The sequence below is a fragment of the Drosophila takahashii genome, chromosome 3L, assembly GCF_030179915.1.
Source record: "Drosophila takahashii strain IR98-3 E-12201 chromosome 3L, DtakHiC1v2, whole genome shotgun sequence".
Classification (NCBI taxonomy): Eukaryota; Metazoa; Arthropoda; class Insecta; order Diptera; family Drosophilidae; genus Drosophila; species Drosophila takahashii.
The window spans coordinates 15091373-15101304 of NC_091680.1; the positions used below are offsets into that span (position 1 = coordinate 15091373).

The 9932-nt window shown below is 42.1% G+C and overlaps 2 protein-coding genes across 2 annotated transcripts; one reads left to right on the top strand and one right to left on the bottom strand.

The window, feature by feature from the left end:
- Positions 1-368: 368 nt before the first annotated feature.
- On the bottom strand, positions 369-1258 carry LOC108067686 (serine protease 1-like). The gene is made up of 2 exons (XM_017156826.3): positions 999-1258; positions 369-943 (listed from the first exon to the last, which is right to left on the bottom strand). The coding sequence occupies exons 1-2, from the start codon at positions 1256-1258 to the stop codon at positions 385-387; spliced, it is 819 nt and encodes a 272-aa protein (XP_017012315.2). The 3' UTR covers positions 369-384.
- Positions 1259-2066: 808 nt separating this feature from the next.
- Positions 2067-2946, top strand: LOC108067664 (serine protease 1-like). The gene is made up of 2 exons (XM_017156802.3): positions 2067-2326; positions 2388-2946. The coding sequence occupies exons 1-2, from the start codon at positions 2067-2069 to the stop codon at positions 2944-2946; spliced, it is 819 nt and encodes a 272-aa protein (XP_017012291.2).
- Positions 2947-9932: the final 6986 nt, after the last annotated feature.

The following is a 9932-nucleotide window of genomic DNA, read 5'->3' on the forward strand; positions in this document are numbered from 1 at the left end:
TTTAAATAATGGAGCTAAGATAGCTACTTAAAAAATTCACACCTATTATTACAAATTTATTTTATTTGCAAAGAATTGCTTGTTTGTATTGGGTTATACTTATTTATTAATTCTCAGCGTTCGAAGCGACAATCGGACACATTATGATCAAAAGTCCAAACAAATTGAATTAAAATTTGGTTGGAAAAGATATCTGTAGCGTCTCTATATTTAAAAAACCTAAAAACGTAACAACATTATTATTTTGCCACCTAATTTTCGATTTAAATTCGTTGCAATATTATGACAACTTTATTATATTGCAAAGGTAAAAAAGAAAATGTTTTGCTTTTTTAAATGCTTTTTATTTATGTAAGTCCCTTGGTAAACTTTCAATAAACCCATTTAGGCACTAACACCCGAGTTGGTCTTAATCCAGTCCAAGTAGCTGGTGACACGAGTGAATCCAGCTGGGGCTCCGATCTCGCAGCCATCGATGGATCCGAATGAGGTGACACCGATCAGCACATTGTCCAGGGCCAATGGGCCGCCGGAATCCCCGCTGCAGATGGAGGTGCGGTTAACACCATCGACGCAGATAACTCGGCTGGTGACCACCACACTGCCGTAGGTCTGCTGGCACACGGCGTTGGTGATGACGGTGAGATCGGCGTACTGCAGATCCCGGGCCACTGAAGAGGAGGTATCGGAGGTCAGGCCCCAGCCGGAGGCGACGGCCACTTGACCGGCGTAGGTGGAGTAGCTGCTGGCGATGGCGGGCAGGGCGATCTTGTTGACCGAGGTCGAGAAGATCACGGACGGGGTCTTGATCAGGGAGATGTCGTTGCGCAGAGTGAGCGAGACGTAGCTGGCATGCTGGATCCAGTTGGAGCTGGCGACGGTCTGGGTGAACTGGGGGCTAGTGCGGACGGTAGCTCCATAGTAGATGGTCACGGTGGAGGCTCTGAAAGGTACTAAATAAATCCAGGAATCCTCCGATAGGTGCAAATTCAACTCACCCGCTGGTGCAGTGGGCAGCAGTCAGGACCCAGGAGTTGTCGATAATGGAGCCACCGCACCACCAACTGCCCTCTGATCCGCTGAAGCTGAGTCCCACCTGGTAGGGAAACTGGTCAGGCACGGCGTCCTTGCCATTGGTAACGCGACCAGTGATAGATGGCGTCGAGATCCTGTCACGAGGACGCACAGGCAAAGCCTGAGGCAGGAGTCCAGCGGACACGGAGGCCAGAGCCAGAACCAAAACTACAAAAACCTTCATGCTGATCGCTGAGCTTTCAATGAATACTTTTCCCTGCGAAATGTGGCTACTTTATACCCGTGTTATAGGGTCTTATCTTCATTTGCCACTGGGAAAAGCCTTCACCCGATTAGTTTAGTTGTAAATTTTGACCAATTGTTGAGGTAGGGGAAAATCCCTTTCAAATAAAGAGATTAGTTGATAAAATCACAGTTCAAGTGGAAGTAGTCTTAAGAAGTCTTTAGTATTTTTGAGATAATGTACAATAAATCTTGTAAATTTATCATTATAACTAAATATCATTATAATAATTAATAATATTAAATAATTATTAAATATATTAACAGAATATAAAATTGGACTACCTTTTTTTTTAATCAGTAGAAACAATTATTTCAGGCTTTTATATTTACGCAAATATAACATACGTGCCTATATCTTTATATCCTTTATTATTGAAAAAAACTTTCGAAGTCTATAAATAACTATAAAAATACAAATACAAATAAAAAAATACGAAACACGGATGATGAGTGTTATTAATATACATTTTAAGAAATAAAATAAAAATTTGCAATAACCGTCATATAGCGTTTTTTCAAGAGGGAAATGCCCACCAAAAACTAGATGAATTATTACTTTATGATAGTAGTACGAATTAAACAGAACGGTTATTTCATTAGCGCCCATGGATTATGGCTATAACTTCAAATCGTTATAATCGTTTTGGGATTCGCCCAATATGTCATGATGATAAGCCCCTTCGGGATGGTCTATAAAAGCCGGAATTAGCCAAGGTAAGGCATTCAGTCAAAGTACTACGATCACCATGAAGGTCTTCATCGTTTTGGTTCTGGCTCTGGCCTCCGTGTCCGCTGGTCTCCTGCCTCAGGAACTGCCAGTGCATCCTCGTGATAGGATGACAAAGCCATCCATCAGTGGTCGCATTACCAATGGAAAGGATGCAGTGGAGGATCAGTTCCCCTACCAGGTGGGACTCAGCTTCCTCGGTTTGAAGGGCAGCTGGTGGTGTGGTGGCTCCATCATCGACAACTCCTGGGTTCTGACCGCTGCCCACTGCACCAGCGGGTAAGTGTAACTACTGTTAATATAAAGAATGATATATGATATTTGGTTTCTCTTCCTCCAGTGCCACCTATGTGACCATCTACTATGGAGCTACCGTGCGCACTAGCCCCCAGTTCACCCAGACAGTCTCCAGCTCCAACTGGATCCAGCATGCCGACTATTATTCGAAGACTGTGCGCAACGACATTTCCCTGATCAAGACTTCAGCCGTGACCTTTTCGTCCTCCGTCAACAAGATCGCCCTGCCCGCCATCGCCAGTAGTTACTCCACCTACGTTGGACAGACCGCCGTTGCTTCCGGTTGGGGAATGACCGCGGATACCGAGACCTCTGTTACCAAGAACTTGCAGTTCGCTGATCTGACTGTTATTGCCAACTCTGTTTGTCAGAAGACCTTTGGAAGCTTGGTGGTCACCAGCAAGGTTATTTGCGTCGCCACCCCGAATGCCATTTCCACCTGCCAGGGAGACTCCGGCGGTCCTTTGGCTCTGGATGGTACCCTGATTGGTATTACTTCCTTTGGAGCTGAGGACGGTTGCGAGATTGGCGCCCCAGCTGCCTTCACTCGCGTGACCAGCTACTTGGATTGGATCCAGACCAACTCTGGCATTTCCGCTTAGAAAAGATGTCACAAAATGTAATTTCTTTGAAAAATAAATTGGTTCATCTAAAATTTTTGTTGATCTTTTAATTTAAGCCGTTTTTGTATACTCTTAAATTACATAATATCATAAATTAGCAGACACATTTAAATTTAAACGCATTTCGTATAAACTTTTTTTTTAGCTAATTAAAAATTTAAATTGTTCTGCTCAAATCTTTTCAAACTAGATAATTCAGTATTAATGTTAAGACTAAGATTAAATAGGAAACCAAAAGGTGGCTTAAGTTTTCTCTTGCGAACTGGAAGGTAAATAAATTTTATTCCAAATTAAGGTATTAATTTATAAAGAGGCACAAGTATGCTATTAAATTACGCTTATCACTTTGTCGATATCAGTCAATTAACGATTACCTTGGTAATTCCCCTGAAATAATATAAGATTAAATTTCCGGAACTTCTTGGCTTATATTGTGGAAAGCTAAATCTGTATCTATAAAAATCTGGATTTGTTATCAACTAATGCATTGGGAAATTTTGACTTTAGGCAACAACTTTTTTAAGTGGGTAATACCCACACTTAAGTTATCTTATCTTGTCCAAATACAAAACGATTTCTTTTGGGAATTTCATTTTGGATTAAGATTTATGATTTAATATAATCTGAATTGCGTATTAAGCTCAATGAAGTCATGCTAGTTGCTTTATACCTTTTCTACCGATTGAAATTTAAATAATTGGTTTACTCGCATGCTTTATTTTAAAATAGAAATCCAATCACGTTTAACAAGGCTATATGATTTTATTATTCAAGTTACACTTTTGTTTCGAGTTCTTTTCCAACATCTATTTTCTGAAAAGCCAAACTGATATTTTTCGCCTTCTCGATTTGCTACAGGAAATGCCCGCCGTATTGTTTGACTTGCCAATCCAATGGCGGCCGCATCATCGAACTTTTGTTTGCTTTTTGTTCAATTTTTATTAGATACCATTTGTTTGCGTGCCATGGATGTTTTGCTACTTGAGCCGAACCTTCTACTACGTGGGTTCGAGCTCTGTTTTTATGTTTATGCGGAAATCTGCAGAAATTGTGTCAATATCAATAAAATTAGATTAGTATCGACGGGGACGACGACGACGGCGAGGACGACAAACAAGCAACCGAAGTGTGGCAGGCAACAAATAAAGTCCCTTCCTCTTTCTTCCGCTTCCTTCCTTGAGCCAATTTCATGTGTTGTGGGCTGCTTCCGCTTTCAGGCTCACTTCCGGCGCGTCCTGTGGCTGAGTGTGTGCGTGTGTGTGTGACAACTGTTTAAATGCCTTGAAATTGTTGCAATTTTGATCCATCCCAATTGGGTAAAGTTTGGCGAAGGGGCCAAAAGCATAGGGCCCCACTTAATCTCAGTTAATTTTCTTAATGGAAAAGTTTTTCTCAGTTCTTTCCATTCATTTTCTCCCTTTTGACTAGGCTCAAAAATTGCTTTTCACTTAATTCTCCTTCGCGGGTGCCGGGTGAATTTTTATGTCGGAACCGAATTTTCATAATGCGCAAATTAGAAAAGTTTTTCGCTTGAAGTTTCGCCCATTGAATTTCCACCCGACTTAAAGCTGCTTTTCCCCTATTGATTTCGCATTCAAAACATTTAGGTGGCATTATCGCAGTGCTTTTCATTTCCCCTCCCGCGAAACAATAAACAACATGAACAATTGTGTCTCCATTTCTCATCTGGTGGCGTAATCTTTTATATAAACACTGCCGTGGCGGTCCAACACTTTCCACTCGTCGTTGTCCGACTAAGAAAAACATTTGCACAAGGAGGAAAAGCGGGAAAACCGGCGGAAAAGTCAGGAAAGAGAAGGAGACGCCGACTGAATCACGTGACGAATGATTGAGTGCACTTCTGGGTGCGCTTTTTCACTTAAAATGTGCGATTTCAATCACTGAAAGCAAAGGTACACATCGGAAAATCGAATCAGCCACGGCTGATGGAGTTTCTGGAATGGTTGCTGCTTCCTCGCCTTTTTCGCCAGTCGAAGTACGAAGTACCATTAACCGCAAGGTGGGCAAAAACAAAGGACATTCGCAGTGCATTCAAAAGCGGAAGCGGAAGTTGGCAATAAAAACGCTGAAACAAGTTATGTGCAAAATGTCCGGGACACGTGATGGACTTTTCCCCTTAAAAAAAAGGAAACAGGAAAAAAGGGAACTTAGAATGCCCGGAGAGTTGGTTTGGTTGGGTTTGGGACCTCTGCTAAACATTCCGCACATCAAAAACGACGCGCCACTTAACAAATCCCAAGTTGTCGTTGCGTGCCACGTGACTGGCGTACAAAGCGGCCAAAAGGACTCTCTGGCAGGAGCCGAAAACAATAGCTCTGCTTTGGTCCGTCGGAATGTTTGGCCCGCTTGTTACTTTATGGCCAGCCGGCAAAACGCTTTCACGCACGCCCGCCCCTGCCCCTGCCACGCCCCCCTTGTCCAGCTGGCGACCTGCCGCGCTTAATTTCCGCTTGTAATGGACGCACGATAAATCCTGGCAAGCGTTTCCGAATCTCCAGGACTTTCCTCCAGCGGCACGCAATCGAAATATATATTTTTTAGATTCGCTTTTCCTGAGGACGCGCCTGCTTGTTGCATTTGCCCAGAAAAGTTTTATTAAATTTAAAGCTTTAAGTTGGGGCTTAAGCTTATTAATATTTAAGTTTGAATAAATATAAAAAAATAATAAAATAAATATTTATTTAAAAAGCAGAAGAGCTGAAACATTTATTAAGTCCTTATGAAATACATTTTCCAATTAAATCCCAAGCTAAAAAAAATATTTTAGATTACTACATTTTCAGTTTTTGAGTAATTTAATTTAAGCATGATTTTACATTGGCTTTCATTAAAAAATTTGCCTGTCTGTTACTTTATCCAGAACCCCTCCTCGAAGCTCTGTGACCCACCATTCTCAGTCCTTTTTCGTTGGCCATCATTTCAAATCGAAAATCCTTTTAACTTGCAACCGCAATGTGCCAATTGCCAGGGCCATTTTTATTGTCGCCCGTCGTTAGTCAAAGGCTAAAGTCGGTAACAACTATTGCCTGTCTCTGTCTCGTTGGTTGGGTTCGAGGGGCTCCGCCCATCCCTTCGCTTCGCCATTTTGCACCTGAGTTAGCCCACCTGTGCGTGTCGCCTAAGCCGGCGATAAGGCGAGCACATTTGGAAGGACGAACCGAACCCCTTTGATCGGGGGATTGAGGATTCAGGACTCGGTATTCGGGAATATCCCGCTTTCACTACGTGCCTTTCTTTGCGGCTGCGATAAATTGCTATTGGTTTGCAGTTGGGCCAAAAGGTAAAGCTGCTAATTTATTAGCCAAAGCGACAAACAAAGCATAAATAAGCACGGGGCTGGGGTTTTCGAGGTGGTGTATCTGTAGTTACCATCCGTCGTCTGACCTTAAACATTCGATTCGCTTTTGGCCATTTCGGCTTTAATGTGTGTGAAAGTGGCATATAAATTTCAATGGGGCGTAAGAATCCGCTAAGCTCTTGGCTTTGCAGCCCTGTGCCACGCCCACGCTTGAGGGGGCGTATGTATATATGTGTGTGTGTTTCTGTGAGGCAAACAATGGGAAAGCGACAACGACAACGCATATTCAATAATGTCGCTTTCAACTTTTATGCTTGCAAAATGCAAAAATCTGCAGTCAGGGGAGTGAAAAGGGGCACAGATAGTAAGTTGGCTAAACACATTCATGCATTTTACAATGTTGCCAAAGCCCGTAGGACTAAAGTTCTTGGCTGTGAACAATAGAAAAACGAATTAAACATAAAAGCCAGGGCCGGCGGTAGCATTCACATAAGTATATGTTTCTATGGGCACCCAAAGAAATTTATTGAAATAAAGAAAATATTAAAAAGTAAGAAATATCTTACAAATATTAATAGGAAATATTTTTATAACATAAAACTCAAAACAATTCAATTTTTTTCAAATAAAAAAAAATTAAATTTGTAAGGTATTTTTCTCGGAGTGTATGCCACCGTTTGGGGGTGTATATGTGCTCTACAACAATAAGCAGAAAGGCAGCAGCTGCAACAATGGCGAACAGCAAAAATGAATGCGAGTGCGAATCCAAGAGAAAGCCGAGCAGGCACGCCAAAGCCCTCTACAGTTGCTTTTACTGGCTTTTGTTTGGCCCACCACCTCCGACCTGCCACGCCTCCCTGCCCCCTTTGGCACCCTCTCCCCCCTTCTCCTTTGTTGCTGCTGCTGCATTAGCAACCATAGTGCATTAATGTTGCACGCCGAGCATGTGTGTATGAGACTCTAGACTGTAGATGGGTTGGCTGGCTTGGCTTGCAGCTCGCAAATAAATGTCGGGCATGCTAAACAGGATTTGATCAGACTTCGATATCTGATGTGCATAAATGCGAGCCAAATAGGGAATCGATGCCAATCACTGGGGTCTTCGAATTCGGTGGGGCTTAGAGCAAAAACTTAAATTTCCACATAAATATTGGCCTTCAATTTGAGGGTTCAAGAACGAGGGAAAGAGTGCTAAAAATAGATTTACTTTCAAGATTATGAAATTAAAATCAGAATTTTAAATTACTAGTGGTCCTTTTATTTATACCTTCAGGTCTTTAAAAATAGATATTTAATCAATACTTTTGTAAAATACGATTTATTGTATTTAATTTATTGAAATCTGAATTTTAGTATTACTATTACCCCTTTTTTAATACTTTTAAGCCTCAAAAAATCCATACTGTTTTAAAATACGGTACTCCGTCGTTCGGGCTTTGATCCTTTTGCTCTCACTTTATGTCCTTTGTTTTATTTTTCCGCGTTCTGCACTTTTTCGTGCCTTTTCCTCTAGCAGCACTTATAGTTGATCGAACTGTGCCGGCAAAGTGTGTGATTTGGAAAAGTTTCAAGTGGCAGGGCAGCCGTCACAACTCTGCAGAAGCTGCATATTCCCCTCTCCCGCACCACTCGAAATATGTGGAATCCTGGTCAATAGCATGCAATTTGGGTTAGGCAAACAAGCGGGCCAACACGAGGGGTTGGGGTGTGGCCAAACATTACGGCATAATCAGCAGGGAACTCATCCACAGGCGGCGTTACTACGACGGCAGCCACGTCCGCGTCTGCTGCATTCAATTGGCCAACGGCACTGGGCGAACTCTGTCTGCCAATTGGCCAAAAATGCCGCAAAAACATATTTGGCAAACGCAGCAACGTCGGCAGCAGGACAAACTGCTCCTGGGTCAATGTTGATGTTGATTTTGGACATGAGAGCTGCAGCAGTAGTAGCAGCAGCCACCGGAGTTTGGTTTGGGCCATAAAATCAGGCAGTCAATGAGCCAAATAGCCGAAATGGCTGTTATTGTTATTGCCGCAGCCCGGCAAATTAATGAGGTGTCCTGTCCGGCCATCAACTCCATGCATAATCGAACTAGGCGCTCCAGGCAGTCGAGGGGCTGTAGTTTTGTAATTGAGCCTGTCAGTTGTGGGAGCGGCACAATTTTCCCCAAGCTCTGAAATTGGTACACATAGCATGTGGACTTTAAATTAGCGAAGCTTTAAAATGTGCAACAAATCTAGATTGCTAATAAATTTTCCAGAGGAGAAAAATGCAAATAAAATAAAATTTATCTGCCGGTACTATAAATTTAAAAAATATAAAAAGAAAAAGGCCACCATAAAACTGCAGGCAGGCACTTTAATCCCAACATCGCATTATGTTTAGCATTCTTGTAGTCCTTTTTTCATTCCCGACAGTCCCCAGACAATATTTGCATGAAAACTGTTACTGACACTTAAACATATTCCAGCCAAAAAAAGAAGGAAAAACGAGGCTGGGACAAGGGAAAACTTTCTGTCGCTGCTACTTCTTTTTTATTGTTTTCTGTAATTTTTCGCTGGCTGGCATTGTTGGAGTTTTAATGACGAGCAGGACTGGCAATTGTCGCCTTAATGTCAGCCAAGGCGACAACGTAGACACGGGATGTACAAAACTCTTGGCTCTCCTTTTTAAGTTTACATTTTTATGCGAATCTCTGGGTCCGACTGCCAAAGTTACTTAAAATGCAAGCCTAACAAGTTTTTTGACAGGATTGGGCAAATGGTTTTTATTTCCGAGTTTGCTGCAGGCACCGAAAACCATTTGAGTGGTAATCCCCGAAAAGTTCGTATACCTCCAAGTCATAAAGCACTTATTGCTCATACGCCATGTGTTACGCTTTCCAGCAAACAAAAAAAACTTTCAAGACATTGGCAAACACTCTCACTCTCGGCGGCATCACAAACATTTTTAATTAGCCTAATGAAAAAGTTCAGACGAAAAGAAAATCTCCTTTTATACTTTCGTTATAAAATATCTGCTGTGTGGGTTCGGTGGTTCCATAACAAAAGACAACCCGCTGACAAATGAAGAAAACGCAGCGCAAATAAGCAAAGCAATAATTTTTGCCATTGTGCAGCTGAAGTTGCGGAGGGAAAAGGCGGTTTTCCCAAGCTGTAGAACAAAGAAATGCGACTAATGAAAAGCGTTGTAAAAAAGAGAGCAAGAATCCAGGGTAAATATAGGGACGTCTCTTGCAATTGTCCTGTTCCGAAGAGAAGGAGACTTTTTCGTTTGCCGCCCGACTTATTTGCCATTGAGAATGTTCAATTAAAAAACTTTTCCCTGCAATGGCGACAGACGAATGCTTAAGCCACTTACAAATTATAAGCTCCCCCGACCAAACAGTATTTCCTGCCACAAATAATTGATTTTCGACGTCTTCTGTTTGTTGTTCCACTCGACCACTTTGGCTTATTAAATATTTAAGAGGCAAATTGTCAAAAACATCCAACTGAATGACAGGCCATCCCCGCAGATTTCCTCCCCCAGTTTGTTTGTGCCACAATAATTGACAAATAAAGTGAAAAAGCAGAGAAAAGTTCTCCAAGTCCTGTCCTCATGAATTCTTTAGGCCGGGGGAATGGTGACAACTTCTTCTTTGGC

Excerpts from the sequence above, each read along its gene's own strand:
- LOC108067664 (XM_017156802.3), top strand. The coding sequence starts at position 2,067 with ATGAAGGTCTTCATCGTTTTGGTTCTGGCTCTGGCCTCCGTGTCCGCT. Across the intron at positions 2,327-2,387 it reads GCTGCCCACTGCACCAGCGG|TGCCACCTATGTGACCATCT; the intron begins GTAAGTGTAACT and ends CTCTTCCTCCAG.
- LOC108067686 (XM_017156826.3), bottom strand. The coding sequence starts at position 1,258 with ATGAAGGTTTTTGTAGTTTTGGTTCTGGCTCTGGCCTCCGTGTCCGCT. Across the intron at positions 944-998 it reads GCTGCCCACTGCACCAGCGG|AGCCTCCACCGTGACCATCT; the intron begins GTGAGTTGAATT and ends AGTACCTTTCAG.